Source organism: Notothenia rossii (assembly GCF_949606895.1).
Source record: "Notothenia rossii genome assembly, chromosome: 4".
Lineage (NCBI taxonomy): Eukaryota > Metazoa > Chordata > Actinopteri > Perciformes > Nototheniidae > Notothenia > Notothenia rossii.
The window spans coordinates 81,626,321-81,649,521 of NC_136902.1; the positions used below are offsets into that span (position 1 = coordinate 81,626,321).

A 23,201-nucleotide genomic window follows, 5' to 3' on the forward strand; every position below is an offset into this window, starting at 1 on the left:
GAATCTACTATGTATGGGAAAATCTGATTCGTGGATAAAACCTTTAATTATCAATGTTAAAAGATGAACAGAAAATCAACTTTTAAACACAAACAAAGAGTATTTTAAAAGAGTAAGTTTTTACAATTGTACCAGAGTAACAATGATGCTTAACTTTTGTCCACTTACCCAGGTGTTTCTGGGCATTCACAAACTGATCTTGACAAACAGCTCTCTAATGCACCTCTTAATTTGTTGCACCTGTTAGGGGCGGGACTATTAACACCTTAACCTTTGTTGCTCCAATCAGCCTCAGTGATTGAAAACACCTGTGTGTGCACACATTGTAACACACAGTCACATCCAGACATTGGTCAGTAAAGCTATGGTTTATTCATATGAACATGTTGAAAACTGGATACATCTTTGGTTTTATAATCAGTTTCATTATACTGTATATAATATGTACATGTTTGCATACATACGCATGAATCCCATAATTACAAATATTATAAATTGAATATGAAACCATAGAATTAATAGGGAAAGAACATAATGAATATTTGCTTTAACATGTCATTTTTTCACACACACAATGTACTTTTTGATATTTTTCAATATACATGAGTGCAGTTCTACCTCAGTGTTGAAAAGCAAGGTAGTTGAAGTGCATTTATAAATAAAATATGCAGTGGATAATATATCTTTTTAGGAAATTAAATAAGATGGTTTGTATTCGAAAAAGGCACTTTTAGTACATTAATATCATTTGTTATACATTAAAGCTGGAAAATGTGCATGAGGGAAGACAGGAAAAGACAGTGCTATAAAATGACAAAAACAAAACAGAACCAGATCTAATCAAACCATGGCTAGTGATGAAATTGTAGTGTTATCAGGATGCAAATTGAGTTGCTTTGTATGTCAGGAGGAAAACTATATTTGTGTTGCTTTTTGCCTGCTTATTAGTACAGAATGACATCTGAAAAACTAAAAAGAAATGCTGTGAGGGAGGGATGTGAAGGGAGAAAGAAGCACGGAAAACTCAGACACAGAAAAAAAGAGTAAATAGAGATTATCTCTCCAGACCTCAGTACAGATACACATACTGATACTCTGTGATTTGCTTGCGATCTCTCTGTGCATGGGTTCATTAACGGTGTCTCCATGGTAACCAAAGTGCCAGTGTCAAGGCTTGAAGTCGCCCAGAGGGTAACCTTGTCTTTGACAAGCGCATACAGCTGCATCCAGCTCTCTTTCTGTCTCCATGTCTTGAGCCAGCTGCCTGTCTCTCCCCCTCCACACTGACACTATCATACAGGAATGAGGTTGGCACACATGCTTAAAAAAAAAAAATCTGCCAAAGAAGTTTTCCTGCTTACAGAAAAGGTAAACTTTTTTTGTGTGATAAGATACAAAAGGACGTCGGGGGCTGTCACTGGGATCTGAAGCAGGAGGAGCATGTCCTGCCTTTGTCATTCTCCAGCTGCGGGGTGATGGTGTCGGGCACTTCAGCTTGGAGCATGTCGTTCTCACTGGCAATGATGTGTTTCACCAGGCAGTTAGCCGCTTCATCGATGTTGATGTTTTCCTGAAAAGAGAGGGCAAAGTAGAAGGAACAAATAGAAAGAGAAATGGTAGTATGAACAAGTGGTGAACAATTGTGATTAATGGTAACATTTTATGAGCCTAAACTATAAATATAATTTTTTTTTAGCATTAAACAAGAATCGGCAAGAGCAGGTGAGTAAATCAAATGGGCCGTGACTAAACTGATTTGATGGATGAGGCACTGGCCAGCAGCCATGACGTGAACCAAAACTGGAAAGAGAGTATTAATAAATGTCCTCGCAGCTGCTGACAGTGGTCTCTGCAGTTAAAGCAGTGAAAATAACCATAATACTTCAAACTGTGAGATGAGTTTGAGTGAACAAGTGATGTGTGAATGATATGTAAAATTAATAATATGAAAAACTAAATGTTATAATTAAAAAGTGCATATCACACGAAAATCAAACACTAGGAATTGAACAGTCTTGAAAAGTGTTTTTAGCGAATAGCTTTGGTTTATTGTTAACAGGAGCGAGGAAAGTGGAGTCAACATGTATCGTTGATCAAATGTTTTAAACAAACAATATAAACAACAACAGAAGTGTATACAAAAAAATCCAAAAGTGCTGCTCATATTATTCTACATTTTTATGTTGTAAATGATCACTCTACACAGTGTTTTTGCAGCCCTGTAGGACTTGGACTGAAGCTGAAGTAAACTAGAGAAATGTCAAACTAAGGTTCACAAGAGGAGAGGACTAGAAGTGAGTATTAATGAGAGACACACGTATGCACACACTTTCTTAATATGTGATGCTGTAGCAGCACAAAAGCTGAATATATATCAGATCTAGCAGTGTTCTCAGTAGGATGTGACATGCTGCTGTGTGCAGCCTCCTGTACTTCTCTCACGCACAACTCCTCTGTGTCGTGATCTATCATACTTAGTGTTAGAACTGGAACAAAAGAATCTCTCAAATTGAGATAAAACGCCATAAAAACACATTAATACCCTCTCTCACAACTTCACTTCTTTGTTGTTTAGGATTAAAGTTTGAAATAATTATTTGTTTATGTTATTCTGCAGTGGGCTCATAATGTGTACATGTTTGTGTGCAAATGACGCTTAAAGCATCCAGATGCACATCACTTTTGAAGAGCTTTATGAGCTTCAGACTCCACAGTGTTCACAGAGTAGTGGGTGCCACTAGTAGAAGTTCTAACTCACACTGTGCAACCATTTAAATCAAATTTCACTTAACAGGGGTGGTGGTGGTGGTGCTTCAAAACCAACCCACTCAATTCCTTCATTGGTTGACTGCCTGAATTTCAACGGCTTCATTTAACTGAATGTTGTAGTTTATCGGTATAACGATGAGTGTGTGTGTGTGTGTGTGTGTGTGTGTGTGTGTGTGTGTGTGTGTGTGTGTGTGTGTGTGTGTGTGTGTGTGTGTGTGTGTGTGTGTGTGTGTGTGTGAGTGAGTGAGTGTGCATGTGCGTGTGTGCACGTCTCAGTCTATTTCCCTCCCTTAACGTCCAGATGTGAGATTCTAGCTCCACATTAGCAGCTATCATGTCTGGTGTTAGTCACCGTGAGTAAGTGTGTAGGTGGGTGGATCCTGATAACTGTCTGCCTCAGTGAGTCTTACATTTGACTGTCCTTTATGAAGTTTCAAAGTTTCATATTTGTTTTTCCTATTTAATCATTTGTTCTGTTTATCGTTTTATCATGGAAATACTTTGTTTCCATGTCAAACTGTACAGGTCACATGGGTTTTAGACTGGCAAAATTAAAATAGATGGCAACCATTTTACTAAAATCTATTTCTTTATTATGTCCTAAAAACAAGTCAAGGTATTGTCATAAGTAATCAAGTGGTGTTTGTTTACCTTTGAATAATGCAAGGATAGCTATTTCCAGTCTGTATGCTAAACTAAGCTAACCTGAACACCTCCTGGCTCATGCCTTTTAAAAAAACAACGGTGTTATCAATCTTCTGTAACTCTGGGCAGAGATGTAAAGAAGGTGAATAAGCATTTTTTCGAAAGTTTTCAAACTATTCATTCAATCTGTGTCGGTCGGTGGAAATCAGTGGGCTGAAATATTCCCTAAACATTATTAAACATTGTGTCTGGATGATAGAGAAACTGATGCAAGTGCAGCTGAGCTGAACTAACATAGGGGGAATATCTCCTGTGAGACACGGCTCTGCTCATTGACTGAAACAAGTATTGAGTAGACTGAGAGAATGTTAAACTCGCTTTTAAAGGATTTTTTCACCATCAAACCATCAGGGAGTCAGATGCTTCTCAAGGATATTTGAAAAAAGGACACACTGTTGAAGGCTATCCACAGCTCCTTGCTTTAATAATAATAATAGATTTATTTTGTTCGCGCTTTTACAGGTGCTCAAAGACGCTTTATAGATATAGTGAAAAGAAAAGAAAAGAAAGGAACAATACATAAATATATAGTTAAAGTTAAAGTCAAATAATACAAAAACAATCACACATTAAAAGCCAGATTGGAGAGCTGAGTTTTTGTGAGTTTTTTGAAGGTGATGAGGTCAGTGCAGTCTCTGATGGCTTTGTGTTCATAAATGTGTTCTCACCTTAGCGGACGTCTCGTACCATCCCACAAAGCCATTCTCCTGGCAGAACTGCTCCATCTTTATTCCATTATTGGTCAGTACGTCCCCACCCTGGTCACATTTGTTGGCCAAAAGCACAGTGGCTACATGTTTCCCATTGGCAAGGGACAGTTTTGAATCCAAGTCCTCCTTCCATTTGGTGATGGCCTCAAAGGAAGCGGGCCTTGTGACGTCAAACACAATAAAGGCGCCCATGGCCTCGCGGTAGTACACACGGGTCATATTGCCAAACCTCTCCTGACCTAGAAGACACACACAGACAAGGGCAAAGATGTATACACAGAGAAAAAAGTATTATAATATTATCAGAGTCAAGGGGATAAAACGTGATACTGTCTTGCACAGTGAGCTACATTTTGGCGCCCAAAAAGCTGCTGTGACACCTCAGCAGCAAACAGACACAGAGCCATGAATCATGTGCTACCATGCAAGAATTCCCGACATACCTCACCCACTCTCTCAAACATGGATATGCACACAAAATAGCTTGCTTATACTGTTAGAAGGGCTGCATAAAGAGAGAGATAAGATGCAGACACGGATAGAGGCAGGCTGGTATGAGGAGAGAGGAGTCTTTGGTGTGAGCGTGTCCGTGTTCTCCTGACTGTGAACTGTACAAATTCCTGAGGGTAAAATTAATTTGATAAGCTCTGTAGGAATGCTGTATCCGCAGTGATTTTTCCCATCCATAACGTCTGCTAGAGCACCATCAGTACCAGCCTCACAGTTCAGCTTGTGGGCAAGACATTTGTATAGTGAGGACTAAACCACAAACCCTAACTGATCCTTCTAAAAACAGTTTGCATCATGGCAAAAAGAAGAGAAGTTGATATTTATTTACAAGCTGCTTTGTAGAAACATTTGCTATTCACCTGACACCGATGGACCAGTTAACAGGGTCAGCTGCCAGGAGGTTGTGTGTAGCCATTAAGTACATATCAGAAAGGCAGAATCTAGTATAACAATAAGTAGCATAGTATAGTACGGCTGTATAAGGTGAAGAATTATAATTGTGTATTTTGTTGTTAACTGAATCAAACTCACTATTGTTTCTTGACCTAATAAAACCTAACCTGAAAAAAGACAATTGTTTCAAACTATTTCTCTTTAAATGTTAATAAGAATGACTGAATATGAAACTGGTTAAGTCAACATTGTAGCTAAAGAAAACCTTATGTATCATCAAATATAGTTTAACAGTTAGATAATTTACTTTATCAGGATTGCATGGGTGTAATTTGATTAGATAATACGTTTTTATGTGATTAGATTCTAACTGGTGCAAGACGTTGCTTATTTTCACCCTCAAACTGGTTAAAAGAATACTGACCGAAACATAAATAGAGGTATCTCTCATGTGGAATTACCAAAACCATTTAACCATATAAAAAGCTGATTAAAAATGATGTTTCTGGTCCTTTAAAGTTACGGAGTGGCAGAGGCTTCGTTATTAGATATTACATGTGGAGATGAAGTAGAGCAGATAACATGTGAAAGATCTTTGGTCAATTCTGGAAACATCCACAGCTCAACATGTTTACTGTGTCTTTGTGATTTCAAAAGGCTGAACAGTGTAAAGCCCCTCTAACGTGCCCTAAACCATCCAGAGTCCCACCATCATGCTCTATGCCCCTGCAGATATCCACGTCACCCTGACAGACCTGGACAGAGAAAAATGGGAGTCAAAAATAGACCGGCTGAAGTTATTATTTGTCTTGGGAAATGCACAGAAGCCGCAGGTGATTTATTACTTCTGTGGCATGAGAAACCTTAAGACTATCATAATGCCCCAAACAAACTAAGCAGTGATGGACAAAGTAAAATGCTGAATGGAAACATATTTATTTTAGGACATTTCCTTCATTTGCTTGAAATCAGTGTGTTTATTTGTGACAAAATCTTAAAATATATACCTTCTAAGATCCAAACTAACTAGAAAACTAATTTGACAATCTTAATGAACATACTATGTAGACATACTACCCCACCTCAAGGCTTCCATAGCTTTAGGATGAGTGTAGGGAACATGTACGGACACTACAGACCTATAGCCGTTTTCTCTGAGGGAGACACTAATCCTTAGTTCACAATAAAAGCTTTCTTTATACAAGAGCTTGGGCCTCAAATCTGCCTCACATGAGTTTGAGACACATGACTGCTTGCGCTTACTGGAGAGGGCGCACAGGAGGGGAGAGAGCAGCAGGTCAGACCATTCTTCGGAACCTCAGCCGACACTCATGTGAGATGAGACTGCTGTAGCCTTCGGGTGTCTAACCCACAGCATCCCACTCAAAAGCCCTAAATGTATGTTCACCCCAGGCAATGAAAACTTAACTACGTTAACATTTGTCATTTTCACAAAATACATTCTCTATTCTTTATGAAAATGAATTATCCACTTTCCAGTTGTGTGCAGTCATATCTGGATGCATACAACATAATAGAGAAGGACAGAATACATAGCATCCTATAGGGGGGAATGGCATGCTGTTTAGCTGATTGCAGAGAAGAGGTGAGTGGCCAATTGGGGAAAGACAATTAGTAAATGTTATCTGAAATGCATTTATATTCATCAGTTACATGAATTCAATCTTAGTCTTTTTAAATACAATGAAAACTTGGAAGCTCCCGCCAAACTATCCCACAGATTGAAACATATTTACTTGTTTAAAGGTTACACAAATGGGTTTGATTTAATTTTGACAAATATATTATAATAATCATGGTACATATGCGAGCTTTGCACTTTGGTCTAAGAGAGATGTTCAGCATTTGTGTGTGTGTGTTTATTGTGATTCTAAATAAAGACAATTGTGTAATTACAGAAATGCGTTGCTAAGTGATTTGAAGTGAGTAATGTCAGAGGTTAAATGGTAGACATGAAAAATGTTTACCCTAGATAAACCTTAATATCATCCCCCTGCCAAAATGGTTAAATAACAACTCTGACGACATTGTCTCATGATCAGTTTATGTCTTTTCATCAAAGGGCTCAAACTAGATGTTTATCTAAAATACACAATTATTTGAATGTCAGTACACCACATGACATTTCCTCTCAGGACTCTTTTACGAGACTTACACCACGTGTTGCCTTTCCTAAAATACGTTATTATTTTTTTATTTGAGCAGCCGACCTATCATAAATATTTAATCTGTTATTTGGATAGTTATTTTTCTTGAATTAAAATGACATGAATGGAACATTTGATTCTCATAACTACTACACAGTGGAATTTTGAAGCAGATTAATTTTATCATGTGACGATCAAAAAATAAAAAAGGCATCACTGTAAACATAATCTCCTCAAGAGATATAAGAGCCTAAAGCCTTTAAATATATATGATGATATATAATGATAAATTACATTTTATTTAAGTGTCAAACAAAGTCTATCACAGCTTAAACTGAAGAAAAAGTGAATATGTCATGTTCTACACATTTATAAATCTCCAAACATTTCCATATATTTTTTCGAAATACATACATCATTTAATCAGCTAATTTTCCTGTGGCGTACAAAAAAACTATTATTCACAAAGTAATTTAAAACTAATATGTTTCATAACATCTCGTATGTGTTTGCCCTTTCTGAAACTGCTTTTTGGTATGAGTCGTGCGCAAAAGTGGTTCTGTACCTGCGATGTCCCACAGCTGCAGGCGCACCGTCTCCTGGTCCCAGTTGAGGACTTTGAGGGCGAAGTCCACCCCGATGGTGGCTCGGTAGTTGGGGCTGAAGTTTTGATGCACATACCGCTTGATGATGCTGGTCTTTCCAACCCCGAGGTCCCCTATAACAAGAATCTTAAAGAGATGCTCCTTGGTGTGGTTGTTCTGCATGGCGACCGAGGAGGGCGAGAGCTGAGCATGAATCCACCGGAATGGAGAGAGCCGGGGGATGAAAGGGGAGAAGCACAGGACAGCAGGGAACTGAGGAGAGTTGGGAATGAGTTGAGAGGCGAATAAGTAGGAAGGGGGAGGAATGAGGGAGGTACGCCCTGGCCCACAGACGGAAGTGGAGCGGAGCCGTCAGGACCATGGGACTGTAAACGCTGCCTCCGAGTGCCAGGGAGTATTTAAAACTTCCAAGCCTGAGAGGATAAGCACTCAAAATATTAAATGCTGAAGTAATAACTTTAAAACTCACATCGAAAGTTATTTACATCTTCAGAATGCTTCATTTGTAAAAAACCTTCATTTAACGATATAGTGGAGTAAACATAGAAATTTGGTCAGCTGTTTGCATGCAAGGTTCCCAACAATACATAGGCAGTATTATGTAACTTTTGGATTGTGTTACTGATTAATTAATGAGCAATATGTTGCTGTTTATTGGGCCATTTCAACTTTTTAGTTCTCTTTTAAATTCTGTTCATGTCTTTTTTCCATACACATTGACAACATTCATTATAACATTTATAAATGCTTTTATTCCATCAAAATGTAAAACATCAGTGCAAATCAGAATACAGTCATTTAATCCCTTATTCTGATTGATCAATAATTCCAGTTAAAATGCTCCACAGAGAAACATGGCAGTAACATTTTCAATTTGGTGCAAGGACAAAAGAGGTTGCAATTCTGCACCGTTGCTTCCCTGAGAAAAAGAATCAAAGTCCTGCACCTGACAATAAAAACACAAACACTCCTCAGTTCCCTTTCAATTGAAATCCCTTCACATCTGCAGTAACATTGTGCATCAAAACTTTTAGATTTTAGTACCATTCAGCATTCAAGTAAGACCCGATGCATTTTGTTTCCAAGTTTGTGTTGGCAGTTAAAGCTTGAATTCAAATCATCCATAGGTGATTGCTGAAATTGGAAAAAATAAAACGGATGTTAAAAACCTTTGTAGGCAGGCGTGCTAAATTCATGGCTTCAAAAGAGCACAATAGCAGTTTCACTCCAATTCAAATGAATGATATGTTATAATACTAAATCAACCATAAAAGATACGTTTTGTGTCCCTTTTTATGCTTTTAACTAATTCCTAGTATAACATTTTTATGAATGACTGATTGTTAAACCTCTCTGAGCGTCTACAGTTTGGGGATGGGGTTTGCTGCCACGGCGATGCTCTCGACGGAACACTCGTCGCTGCCTCTGCGGATCCTGAAGTAGCCGTCCTCGCCCCAGTTGGTGCTCCAGCTGTTTTTGACAATCCAGTACTTCTGACCGGTCATGTGGCAGCGGCCGTAGCCCACCAACAGCACGGCATGGTTGGTCAGCTCGAAGGGATTGAAGGCGTCTCTGAGACCTGTGTGGTGGTAGATGCCCTCCTTATAGTGCATGAAGTCGGGATAGACCTGTGGAAGGATACGGACGATTTACATTTATTTTTTAAGGGCATATCACACTCAAGCTATAGCTTATAAAAGGGAGGGCTAATGAGTTGTAAAGACAAAATTACAAAAGGCATTTCATAAAAAAAAAGAAGTTACATTTACCTTCATTTTATAAATTAAAATGAATAAACTAACGGTTTACACTTGCTAGCATTTTCCTAGCTTAGCTGTGCACTGGGGTTAATGGGACAAATTAAACCTTTACTTCCAGAGAATTTGCAGATAGCTTACATTGAGAGTTGTTGATATTACACTATGTATGGAGCGTTAAATCAGAGTGACATACTACTCAAGCAAAAAAAAGCACAGTGCAACGTTAAAAAGTTTTGCAATACAAAACATAAGAAGTCAAATGATATATTGCAGGGTTTCCATTAGTGTTTTATAGCCAAGACAGGCCAACTTCCCAGATGAAAAGACCACCTCCATGAATAATGTAGAATCAAAAACAATAATCATAAGGCCCACAGTGGGTAAAATGTACCAACTGTGCCAACTGTTTTATTATGCACACAGTTGAAGGCAAGAAAAATAATAGGCCTTTTGACAATAATACAAAAAGACTATGAATGTGAGAGAGCCTTTGAAAAGCCTGAATATTTTCTTATTCTTAGATTTATTGTATTCATTATATCTTTAAAGGCTTTCGGAAAAAAATATCTCAATTTGTGCAAAGTATTTAAAGTGCCACAGCAACAGCTCAATTATAACAGGCTTAAACAGAAATAGCTGAAAACCTGAATTAAACTAACATGTATTCACAAAGTAAAACCCCAATTGTTTAGTGAACACAAACTGTTTGTTTAGAAATAGCATTAAAGAAACCAGGTGTTTACCTCAAAGGCCACTCCCATTGGTCCATTCTTGACCAGTTCCAACATCATAGCCATCTCACTGCAGCCGCCATAGAACCCGCCAACATAGCTGTATTCGGCGGTGTAGATGCGACCACAGTTCTGAGGGAGACCGCAGGGAGAGTCCTTTCCAATGTATGGATAGCACGACTCATCCACCAGACCGAAGTCTTGCACGTACTTCCCAATCAGGTATGGAAATCCACCATCGCAACCTTATAAAAAGGAGAGATAAATAACAAAGTTTGTACCAAAGATATTGAAGTGACTGTTATTTTGTATAAATAGATTGTTGTGCGTTTATTTATGTGTTAATGTGAGCATACGTATAAATGTGTATAGATTGTGTATATATAGGATATACATATTTGTATACATATTCTTATATATTTATTTTATTTGTATTCGGGATTGTGGGAAACGGTATTTCGATCTCTCTGTCTGTACACATTTGACAATAAAGTTGACTTTGACTTTTGACTAGGGCTGCTCAATTAATCGTTTTTTAAATCGCAATTACGATTTTGGCTTGCAACGATTATGAAAACAACATAATCAAAATAAAACGATTATTTATTTTTTATTATTATTTATTTAAAAAATATATATATTATTTTTTTTATTGGTTTTTCAATTGAATTATACTTAAGGCTCAGGGTAATCAACTGTTAAAAACATACTACACCTTTTTCTTTCAATAAATTGATGTTTTCAAAGTAAATGGATAATCGTTTTTAATAATCGTGATATCAATTATTGACCCAAATAATTGAGATTATGATTTTTGCCATAATCGAGCAGCCCTACTTTTGACTAGATCTGACATTTTGAATTTTCTCAAGAATTGTTTGAGGTTTCTTGATTTTTTAATTGGCTGGAAACACTTCTGTGGTCCAAGATGGAAATAATAAATGAGAGCATTTCCACAACTCTACAAAATAATTAATGAAAATATATTAATCAGGAAAATTATAACATGCTTTATACATTGCCATAAAAAAACCCACTTAAAAACGCTACTTGTTCTGATTAGGGAGGAAGGTGTCCCAGAGTTTCTACATCCAGCATTTGCACACTCTTTCATCATCAGCCCCTTTCACAATACAAATACTTAGCTAGGTACATTTTCTAATTACTGCCAAATTCACATCTGCAATTTTAGTGTTAACCAAATTGTTAAGGAAAGAAGATTTAAGATTGAGTTTAAGTTTACCTTGAGAATATTCGGAACAGGAGACCACTTGCTGGGGGCTGAGGATGGGGGTGTCGGTGTTGTTGGTGAGGATTCGAATTCGAGCTTCCAGCATTCCCATGGTGGCAAAGGAGTAGCAGCTTCCACACGAAGCTGAAACAGAACATCAAATATTTACACAGGAGGCAAATCTCACCGCTGTGCTATACAACAGCACTGCAATAAATCAACTTTGAGAAGCTTAAGATGAAGAGATTTTTCTTGACTGTAGACAACTGATGTTGTACTAGAAAGAGAAGAGGTGCGTTAAATAGTATATCTTTATGTATGTAAACAAAGAGTTTGTCTGTTATTACTTTGTTATACATGTAAATAAAGTGGACAAAATTGGAAGCACCTTTTGAACGAACACAATACCAAAAAAAACATTACCTTAATGTCAACATATCATAACATATGGTAAAGGGCGTAAAGTACATGCAACCTTCTACAACACCACTGAAATATAAACCCTAATAAATTGTTAACCATGCATTGCAGTAGAACATTTGTCCAAGAACACATTTCATCAGTCAGAATTAAACTTTCTGTGATGTTTCTGCCCCAGCATGCTCATTTGCATTGGTTGCAATGCATACTAATGAATGGATGCACAGACAGAAGCACCATCGATAGTGAGAGACACCATATTCTTATTAAAATCCTCATCTGGAACAAATTAGGTCAGAGAACAGAGGCTGTGGGGATTTGCAAAGTGGTTTAATTGTAGTAATGATTCAAGTCAAGAGTGAAAGTGAGAACAGTTTTTCATTTGGGACAATACTTACATCTCCTAAGACTAATAGGTGTTTCAACTTTTGATTTAAATTAAAGATTGGTGCTTGTGGGAACACTTTGGTGTCCTAATATATGATTTCATTAGTTTCTCAATTAGAGATAAAAGGTTTGTCATGACCCACAGGATGCAAGATGAAGCTTTAATTCCCTAAAAGGCTAGTTACACCTCCATCTTGCTTTAAAGTCACCGTGGGGCTGCATGTGATGTGAAAAAACCATTTTGTTTGAAGTGCAACCTATAAAATCCAGCTGCCTTGAAACATTGAAGGGAGGAAAATAATCTCTGCACAGTGACTTAGAGGGCTTCTATTGGAACTCTCCAGCGTTCTCTAGATCCTTAAACCCAGCCCTGCAGAGGCCCTCCAGACTCTCAGCTCACATAATCTCTCCCTCACACACCAGGCTGTGCAGAAACACAAGAGGAGAGCAGGAAGTACGCCCAGGCCTGCCAGGAGGAGAGCAGACGATCTGGAGAGCTGCTGTTCAGTCTGCCCTTTGGACTTCTTCTCAAGTGTAAAAGTAAAGCTTTGTCTGCCTCCTGCAATTCTTCTCATTCATATTGTTTAAATGTCTACCAGGTGTGCACAGGTATCCCTCCATATGTCTGGAATTAACCGATTTTGCATGTTAGCAGTTAACAGTAAAAAAGCTTCTAAGTAAAAGGTTAATGTATTCTTGTATTAATATCACTATATAAAGCATACTACGTTACATCGGTTATCTGTTAATTAAGGCTGTCTTTTCACACTAAAATGGTCCTGACGTCCTCTACAGTGGACATACTGTAACATTTAAAATTACATTACATTTAAAAATTCTAAATTGCAAGATGTTTTTTTAACCATAAACAGGTAGGAGAAAAAAAATAATAATTGGAATACACTTTTTTTCCTCAGTTCCAGGAGGATATGAGGGACAGCAATTGAGTTTCACCTTGATTTCGCACAGGACTGACAAAGTTAACGCCATCAACGTTCCTCCAATCCCAGCGCTCAGGTAGAGCAGCCGCCATCTTGGCCAAACCAGCTTTGACTGGCATAGGCCGAACACGCCTAAAGAGAAAAAGTAAGAATCAGAATTAAATACAAATGATGTTAAGACATTTTGCATGGAAAAACTGTTTTAAACAGAACGCCTCATACTATAGAAATGAAGGCATGACAACTTAAAGGTGGATCTGTTAAACCAAGTAATATTGGAATGTTTTACCAGATGGGTTCAATTCAAGCAGAAGTCCATTGTACTGTTCTTACTACCATTGTGAGAATGTGTTTGTTCTGAAGGATTAGGTCTCTAAAAGATATCCAATGGACTTTGGAGCCCTTATAACGCATTCCATTAGAATGAAAAGAAAAGGCCAACATAAACGTTTTGGATATTAGAATAGGCAACGCAAAACAAGTTTATTTATATAGCACCTTTCAACACAAGGTAATTCAAAGTGCTTTAAGAAATAGTGCAGCTGAATCACATTAGAAATTGACAATGCAATAAAATCCCTTCCACATTTGCAACCATCTGCCAATATCCGTCATCTGTTCAGTTGATGGTGTACTGGTAGTGTGTATAAAAGCACTTCCTCACACCTCCTTACTAAATGAATGCAACAAGCTAAGCAGGGCTAATTTTAAATGTAATAATTGAGTAGTTTAAATAGTAATTGAGCACAATAGTTATGACATAGGAGACAAATATTACTTATTAATGTGCATTCATGTGTTTTTCCCATTGTGAAATACTATGGGAGATGCAGGTGAACACTCACTGAGGGATGCGGGAGGCGGGCCCTCCTGCGCGGTACTGCAGCTCCCTCAGAGTGAACAGCTCGTGCTCGGGGTAGGCCGCAGCCTTCCAGGACTTCTGGACAGAGTTGATTAAATCAACAAAGTCCAGGTTGTGTTTGTACGGCTTCTCGAGCAGCCTGGAGGTTGAACACAGTCACATATAAAGGTATTGTGTGTCACACAAACAAAAGCAAAAAAGCTGGGATAAAAGCTCAAATGACCTTACCAATGTTAGATAGTTAACATGTACAGCTTTGACAATATGCAGACATCTGACTACTGTGCAATAAAATAGTACAGAAGCACTGCAATAAGAAACTATAAACATCTGCTATTACAGTTTAACTTGGAATAAAGACTTGCTAAGACATTGTCCAGTTTTTGATACAACTTCATAAAAGAGGTTTACAGCTAAATTGTTCCCTGGAGTGCTAAGGACATCATTCAAATTTGATGGTAGGAAAACTCCCAACACCATAAGTGTATTTTTCATCCAGATCACTATCTGACAAGGCAGACCTACAGAGTTCACACCCTCAACTACAGAATCATGTGCAGAAAATATCCACGCCAGCCAAAAGACAACTTGCATGCTGGATACCTGCAGATTGTGTTATTTACAAATTATAATTGCAAAGTATAAATATTTCAGTAGCTATTGTAAGCCTCCTCCATGTGAGGAAAAGTAAGGAACGGTCATGCTTTAATATCAGATATGAATTTAGATTCCAGGCCCTTATGAATGGTCTACTGAGGGTGAGGGTTCACATCACAGAAGGGACTAGAAATGTATAAATAAAGCAGAAAGGTCAAACCTGCAGAGTTCACTGAAAGCAGAGATCCTCAGCATTGCATGTGTTTAGAGACTCTATACAATAATATTCCGATGTTTTGCTCTCTAGTTTGCGTAAGTTACGTTAGCTTGTGTACCTACTACCTAGCTATTATAACGTACGTACCTGCTGCTGAAGAGTGGTTTGTAATCTATTTGGGGTGGTACTGATTTCACTTTCTTCCCCACGAAACAGGCCCAGTTGTGTCCCAGGACATCATGGACCCACCCCGGCATGGTCTGGTCACAGTAGCTGGTCACCTTAGGCCCGTCTTCAGTGTACTGCAAGTGAAGTGAGACAATCAGATTAGTCGTTTGGTGTCCAATATGCAATTGTATGTAAATACAAAACCTGAATGATTAGATTATTTCCTAAAGTAATATATTTTCAAAACATATATTTCATTATTATGTTCCATCCAAAGCCTTAATCAACAAAAACCTCCCTAATCCTCACAACTTGCTACTTTTAGCCTAGTCAAGTCTAGAAAAATAGGGAAGTTGAATAAATATGAACAGCTTTCATCCAATCACGGGTTAGAAACAGACAGGCTATATGACACTTCCTTCAACTCCAGTAGGACTCAGATGAGGGTGTTGCACTTTTCCTTTTCCTTATACATGTGACGTTTTGGTGTTGTTTTGTGTTGTTTTTTGGTTTCTTTCCGTTAACCGTCAAGTGGGAAATAAGTATTTTTTGTGTTTCTCTTAATATCCTAAGATACTGTTATGTTTGGCTGTGAATTTCTTTTATTATTATTATGAAGGGCAGACCATCTATTTCTATTCTTTTTTCTTTTTTTAGAAAGGGGCAGGTCATATAAGATTTGTTTCTTCTCCCTGCTCCTTTTCACTCAATGGTGTGTTTGTAGAGACATGTTTTGTTGGCAATTATTGTACATTGGGTTTTGCGTACCATAAGCGAGGCAAATAAAAATGAAATGAAACTCAGTGTCACATGAGTGATGGGAAATGTCACATGAGAAAAGATCAACCTCAAATAGAGCTGCTTTTAAACTGTGCAATTTCTAATTCCTTTCAGCCTGGCCTAGTGCGAATCAAAGATGTTAAAGATAACCCCTAACCACATTTCAGATAAGCAGAGAGGAAAATTAGTGACAGTGAAACTAAACCATTAATGTCAGGCGATGAGGCATGATGAGTTGGATGTTGACCACATAAAGTTTGTGGTCAGCTGGGCTTTCACAAGAAAGATGATGACGAGTGTATAAAACAAGCAAAGCTAAAGTGCAAAAAGAGGATATGAAATTGTTTGTCGCAAGCATTTTTACTAGACTGTATTAAAAAACATCACAAGTCAGAAGTCTGGGGATGACACAACTGAGAGGAGAGAAACTAAAAAGCTATAACAGATTTACAGAAAGTGTGATGGTTAGAGGGAGACACAGAAAGCCTTCCATGCAGGGGATAAATTGGTGGGTGCCAATTTAACACTCCTGAAAGTCACTTGAGTTTTAATTTCCTGCCAGTGGAAGCGAGAAAATATCTAGATTGAAACACGAGCTTCAAACCAAACAGGAAATTAGTCGTTTTTGCAGAATAACCATGACATAATACGCACATTTTGTCTAAAATAGGTGAATTGTGTCAATGCATGTTTTACCTTGAAGAAGGCGAACCATTTGTAGCCATTGATGACCACTTCAAAGCCCTGGTTGTAGACGAGGGTGAAGAAGCCGCTGTTCCCCAGCTCATCTGTGGATACTGACGGTTTCTCCAGGGTCACAGTCACCGTGCTCTCAACCGTGGCTGAGAAGGAAAACCAAAACATACGATGTAGAGTTTAACTTCAGGAAATGATTAAACCATAAGTTAATCATCAGTCCTCAACAAAAGAATATGTGATCCCATGGATGCTAATACATTGAGCAAGTAAGAGTTTTTGGCTGGCACTATGTGGAAGTGAAAGCAGCTGAAAGTCCCAGACACAATAGGAAGAGTAGAGAATATGTGTATATCTATATTTGTTTGTATGAAAACATATTGAGCAAGACAAAGAGTTAACTTAATAGTAATGTTCATCTGTAGTCTACTGGCAGGTCAAGAAACACACACAATGTCAGCTACAAGTGTTAGTATTAACCGTTAGCAGCCTATAAAGAAGGGCACATGAATACAAGTTTTTAAATAAAAATGTACAAAATCGTTTAAAAAGTGCAAGCCATAAAAAATTGGCATATTCAAACGAGACTAAAGTTCAATAAAGAGGAAGTCATCATTCTGCTTTAGTGTCTGCCCAAAGTTCAACAGGCCCTAACATGTCAGTTGATTTCCAAATAGCTAAACTATTCTCAGTCTAACTCCTCAGTCACATGAGATAATTTAAATACTGTGTTGGTGTGTTTACCTGCAGCAGAGCAGTTGATGTTCTTGTCGTGTCCTCCTTTGGACACCTGAAACACCCAGGTCCCCAGCAGGTCCTCATATGTGCAGTTGGCCGGTGTGTCCCCCCAGCTGCCTTCAACCCAAAGCAGGAGCACACACACTAGCACACCGCTCGACCTCATCTTCACACACAGGTAGCTTACCTGCACACACACACCTAATAGCTACGCAGCTAGTTCTGGGTCTCAGATAAAAGCCTTAAAGTTTGACCCTTGTTTGTTTACCTGCGCTAACTTCTCTGTTACACCCGTCCTCTGTCTGCTCTGCTATTTATGCAACCTGTAACTTTCAGACAAAGATACACTCTTTGGCTTCTAGGGTCAAGATTATTCACTGTAGCTCAACAACAAGACACAGCAATCACCCTTCTTTAAAACCTGCTGCTATTCTAACCGTATTTCCAAAACATAAGCTCGAGTGCATCTATTTCGTTTTGTTATTTAATCTACCTGTTTAACGCATATACTATCTCTCAGCGCACTATACGTAGTGTATCGTTATTTTAACACTTTAAGTATGTGTTAAAGAGACTTAAGCTAACAAGAAAACGAACACACGTACTTCTCTCGACCTAAACCGTTCTTTGTCTGCCGCTTTTTGGTTTCATTTGCCTTGTCACATGACGTGTGAGCTGGGGGCATGCGCAGTAGCGTTAAAGAAAAATCTGAAAAAATACAAACCCATGTAGGTGTTGCTTCTTGTTGATAACTATTATACATCCATGGTTGATGATAGTTAAAAAGGGGGATGAAAAAATAAATAATAATAGTACCTGTAGATTAAAAAAACAAAACAAACATGCTGTAAGATATTGGATACACATATATGTTATGGCCAGACAGTAAAAGTCTGAATGTATACGTATATTATGAAAAGCGAGTTAATATGCAAATGTATGTCCATATGTGTGCATGAATGTGTCTATATATTGATATATATATATATATATATAGGCTATACGTGGGTGTGTTTGTATGTAGAATGTATTAAAATAACTTTATTTTGTATTTGCACACTTTGTTCCAAAGAAAATTAAAAGATAATACAAAACCCAGCAACAGCCTGCCCACCTTGCTGCCATCTGGAAGGAGATAAAGAAGCATCCGATGTTGTCCGTATACTTACTACAAAACAGCTTCTTCCTCAGGCTGTGAGATTTCTGAACTCAACCTCCAAACTCACCAACAAAAAATACTTTTTAGGCTTCATTTTCAATTTTTAAGTAGTTACAAGTAGTACAATTAGATCGTAACTGCACTTTGTTGCAAAAAACCTGTATTGTACAAAATGACCTTTCCCTTATTTTCTGTAAATGGGACAATACGCTCTTGTTTATTTGTTTCTTTTTCACCTCTTCTGTTTAGCTCTTGCTAATAATGTTGAGGTATTCTAATAATCCATGTCGAGGGATTCTCTTTTCACTTGTCAACTTGCCTGTTTGAATGTGTGTGTTTAGGCATGTTTGCATGTGTCATTGCAGCCCGATTGGTCTGTAGTTAAAGGTGTTAAAAAGTTTTATTTTTGCCAGCGGCCAATTAAAGCAAGTGCTGGGGGCTTTGATCACCATAGTAACCATGACATAGACTGACTCATCTTCTTGACAGACCATAATAAGCACTCATCTGAAGAAGGGACTGAAGTGGTATTAGTCATGCAGGCTCATTAGTGCCATTACTCTGTATGTGTGTGTGGCAGTGTATCTGTGTGTATGTATGAGTGTGGGCACATGTGTATGCTATTCGTTGTATGTGACTGTGTCCCTATGCAATGACGCAAAAATAGAGGACCAGGGAGACGGAAGGAGGATGAATGTTAACAGTCTGAACCCACTGAGTTCCCGCTGAGAGTGACTCATTGAAACTCGTGTTTCAATCTTGATATTGTTCTGGCTTCCACCGGCAGGAAATTAAAACTCAAGTGAATTTCAGTTCTGCTATATTGGCACCCACAGATTTGTCCCCATCTTGCATGGCTTCCTCTGGCTCCCTCTCTCTTTCATCACATTCTCTTCTGTCATGCATTTTTTTAATCTCTCCTTTCCTCTCAGTATTTTGCTTTTACTCTTCACACTTCCAACTTGTATGGTTTGATTTCATGTGCACAAAACATACACAAAAGGTCAGGATCTCTAAGTGTTAGGCAATACAACGCTTCTCAACCTGTTTACATGCCTATTCAATAGTTTTCTTGATTAATCAATTTCAGGTCCATACATTTTGTACATGTTAAATGTATTGAAGAAGACTTGCGCAGCTTCTAAAAGCCCAATGCCCTAAAACAGTCCAAAACAACAACAATGCCATCTAAAAAGACTGCAAAACCATTTTTGAGATGCTTTGATTACAAAATATTCAGTATTTTTGCTTGAAGATGTACTCAACCGACAAATCCTTTTAGCTCTACCTGTGTGTCAGTGTGTGTGTGTTTACAGGTGTAGAGTGAGAGAGAGAGCGTGTGTGTGTGTGTGTGTGTGTGTGTGTGTGTGTGTGTGTGTGTGTGTGTGTGTGTGTGTGTGTGTGTGTGTGTGTGTGTGTGTGTCAGCAGAAGACTGTCTCTGTCTGTGTTTCCCTTCTTGGTATTCTCGGCACAGTTCCTCACTACCTACCACATTTAAAAATATCCTCCCTTGAAACTGCAGCATATTTGAGCCTGATCAAACCTGTATTTTGTAGAGGTTAAGATTACATTTATTCAAATTTAAACTCTGAATAAATTACTGAAATTTGCTGAAATGTATATAATTGTAATAATGACATTTCTAATAAAACTGTTCACTTAGTTCAGCCCGGTTGGGTCATATCTGAAGCTGTTAAATACCTGATTAACATCAATGACTAAACTGTCATTGAATTAATATCTTAACATGCAGTTTAAAAGCTATTAGACTCCTCATGTCATGTATGTTAAGAATGTAGCTGTTCAATCATGTTTTTGTTCTAATTGACAGGGGAGAACATCTGTTAGCACTATTAACAGCATTGTCTTTTCTGTGCCTTGAAACACACATTGATCAGCCGGAAAAAGGATGCAAGAGCAGTATATCATTAAGTTGGAGGTGTGGGTGGAGCCACTTCATCACAAAGTGGGGTTGGCCACACAGGCCCTGTGGAGTTAATGCTACACCCTTCACATTTAAATTAGTTCCTCTGGAGCTGCTTCACGGTCAGTTGCCTCAGCCATACGCAAACAACTACACACACCAGTTATTTTCACCTTCTTCGCACATATGTGCATGCCCACACATGCATGCTGTGTATACACGCAGCAAATATATACGCCAACACACACACACACACACACACACACACACACACACACACACACACACACACACACACACACACACACACACACACACACACACACACACACACACACACACACACACACACACACACACACACACACACACACACACACACACACACACACACACACACACACACACACACACACGCACACACACACAGTCTGACTCTCACTGTCAACCACATGCTGCCATGACACCCCATGCCCACACACACTTTATATATAGGGCCCACCTGACTACGGTTAAACCCACCACATGTCATTTACATGGGAATTAACAATGATTACAGTAACTATATGCTGTGTGACGCTGTAAAAGTGTTACTCACCATTTTAAGAAGCCAAAGGTGCACTCATTGATTTTCCTATCATTTTAAAAACTGTGAGTAAATTAGGTTGAATTGAAAACTAAAGGTGGTGTGTTTGCTCTCCAGGGTGCTACAGCATCATAATATCCACAGGTACATTTTAAAGCATCAATGAATATATAGTGGGACTGTAAACTGTGTTCGGGGTGCAGAACTTCTTTATCCTCTGAGGATGAAATTGCTCTGTTCCTGAATTTGAGATCGATCTCACTTTTATATTGACTTTCTTTATTACTTTATTAAATATAAAAAGACAAACTCTGTCCATGAATCATTTACTCTTAAGAATTTCCTCCACAGTCAATAGGAAATATTGCTTTAGGCAGATTATTTATCTATACTATGGGTTCATGTATTGCTTTTCCCAATTTCATCTCCAGTTTTCATTTGGCAATAATCGATTAGTCAGTTAGAGATTCAGCATCTTTACTTAATTTATGAATGATGCCATCTGTGACATTCACATTTTCCAACAGCACTTAAAAGGAGATGCAGAAACAACTATTTACATTCGAGCATTAAAGGTCACCTATTATTCAAAATCCACTTTTTCATGTCTTTTATACATAAACACGTGTCCCCTCTTTGTCCAAAGAGATTCTGAATGTTTCAGGAAAAAAGATTTGCTCACTTTTAGTCCTGATCCATTTATATAAAAACCTGTCTGAAAATGAGCCGATCAGATTTTGGCCACTTTATGATGTCATGACGATGTTTTGGCTTGTGTAACTATTAGCCAATCACCAACTAAGGTAACCCCCCGCCTTATCACCTCCTAGAGCAGGGGTTCCCAACCTTTTTTCCCAAGAGCCCCCCCAAATGACTCCTGTTGGAAGTTGCGCAACAGCGGTAATTAAAGTTTCAAAGTCTCAAAATGCTCCAACTACTGTCACAAACTGGATGAATGTGAAGTATTTTGTTAAAGGAGGATGAAGGCGTAATTAAGGAGCACTATTGGAGTGACTTTGATGGTTATTGGACTCAGGATTCATTCATTTGGATTCCCGCTGCATGAAGAAATTAAAGTACGGCGCAAGTGGAAACAATTCACAAAGGGATTAAACTGTTTAAAACACATCCTCAAAGTAAGCCAGATTTTGCCGATGTGTTTATGTGGATTCAAAAATCGTAAATAATCTGCAAAATGGAGGAGACCGATCTGATCGGAGCAACTGTGACAAATAATCCATGTTTTAAAAATGTGCTTATCCAGACAAGCCTGGTTTGGACACTTTACGGGCAGAAGAAACATTTCTATTAAAGAAAGAATTATACATTTCAGTCTTTTTATGCCTTTAATACTATCTTGAATTTTTATTAAAATTAATTAATCAATTATTTTTTTATATTTTATTGTAATGTAGAGACAAGGCTTTTAGTGACAATCATGTATTGCCTTACAATTATATGTAAAAAAAAAAAATGTAAAAGAAAAAAAAAGTCGAAATATGATATTTGGTCTCAAATCATCTGAGGCCTGGCGCCCCCCCTCCCCTAGGTTGGGAACCACTGAACCAGTGTTCTTTGTAACCAAATATCTCCCAGAGGGGCGTGGGGAGTGGCTCCTTATTTTTCATCTAAAGTAAAAGACAGAGAATCAGGGAACAGATAAACAGGGCTGAAACAGAGGGGATTATGGGTAATGCTGCAATGATCTGTTTGGTCTTTCAAGCCAAACACTTCAGAGACATGTTTTGTATATATCTGAGACCTATAATATATTGATGAAAAACAGTATAATAGGGGACCTTTCAGTCAATAAATGCTCCTCAAGAGATACAAAAACACAAAAGCAGTGAATAACAAGAGAAAACTGAAAAATAAATGATGCACTCATGATACTTGAATAAACCCACCTGTGATGAGCAGAGCTGATCAATGTGTTTGTGAACATTTTACCACCCAAATTGTATCCATAAGTGACAAACCAATTTATACCTGCTGCCTTTTATTTGTTTCTCTTTTTGTTGTATTTCTGCCATTTGCTCATTGCCTCTTTATCCTTTCCATTTACTTGAATTGCGAGTAATTTGCGACAATTTGGCGATTTCATTTTGGAGAGAGCAATGTCTGCACTGAGAGGTGTAGAAAG

The 23,201-nt window shown here is 38.1% G+C and overlaps 2 protein-coding genes across 2 annotated transcripts; both read right to left on the bottom strand.

The window, feature by feature from the left end:
* Positions 1 to 353: 353 nt before the first annotated feature.
* Positions 354 to 8,247, bottom strand: rab38a (RAB38a, member RAS oncogene family). The gene is made up of 3 exons (XM_079677366.1): positions 7,821 to 8,247; positions 4,143 to 4,423; positions 354 to 1,570 (listed from the first exon to the last, which is right to left on the bottom strand). Exons 1-3 carry the CDS (start codon positions 8,020 to 8,022, stop codon positions 1,415 to 1,417), a joined length of 639 nt encoding a protein of 212 aa, XP_079533492.1. The 5' UTR covers positions 8,023 to 8,247; the 3' UTR covers positions 354 to 1,414.
* Positions 8,248 to 8,589: 342 nt separating this feature from the next.
* On the bottom strand, positions 8,590 to 18,022 carry ctsc (cathepsin C). The gene is made up of 8 exons (XM_079676603.1): positions 17,395 to 18,022; positions 16,651 to 16,796; positions 15,154 to 15,308; positions 14,176 to 14,331; positions 13,344 to 13,462; positions 11,595 to 11,726; positions 10,364 to 10,596; positions 8,590 to 9,488 (listed from the first exon to the last, which is right to left on the bottom strand). Exons 1-8 carry the CDS (start codon positions 17,552 to 17,554, stop codon positions 9,222 to 9,224), a joined length of 1,368 nt encoding a protein of 455 aa, XP_079532729.1. The 5' UTR covers positions 17,555 to 18,022; the 3' UTR covers positions 8,590 to 9,221.
* Between the last annotated feature and the right edge of the window lie 5,179 nt (positions 18,023 to 23,201).

Excerpts from the sequence above, each read along its gene's own strand:
- rab38a (XM_079677366.1), bottom strand. The coding sequence starts at position 8,022 with ATGCAGAACAACCACACCAAGGAGCATCTCTTTAAGATTCTTGTTATA. Across the intron at positions 4,424-7,820 it reads GCAGCTGTGGGACATCGCAG|GTCAGGAGAGGTTTGGCAAT; the intron begins GTACAGAACCAC and ends TGTGTCTTCTAG. Across the intron at positions 1,571-4,142 it reads GGTACGAGACGTCCGCTAAG|GAAAACATCAACATCGATGA; the intron begins GTGAGAACACAT and ends CTCTCTTTTCAG.
- ctsc (XM_079676603.1), bottom strand. The coding sequence starts at position 17,554 with ATGAGGTCGAGCGGTGTGCTAGTGTGTGTGCTCCTGCTTTGGGTTGAA. Across the intron at positions 14,332-15,153 it reads AAACCACTCTTCAGCAGCAG|GCTGCTCGAGAAGCCGTACA; the intron begins GTACGTACGTTA and ends TTCAACCTCCAG. Across the intron at positions 13,463-14,175 it reads CCCGCCTCCCGCATCCCTCA|GCGTGTTCGGCCTATGCCAG; the intron begins GTGAGTGTTCAC and ends TTTTCTCTTTAG.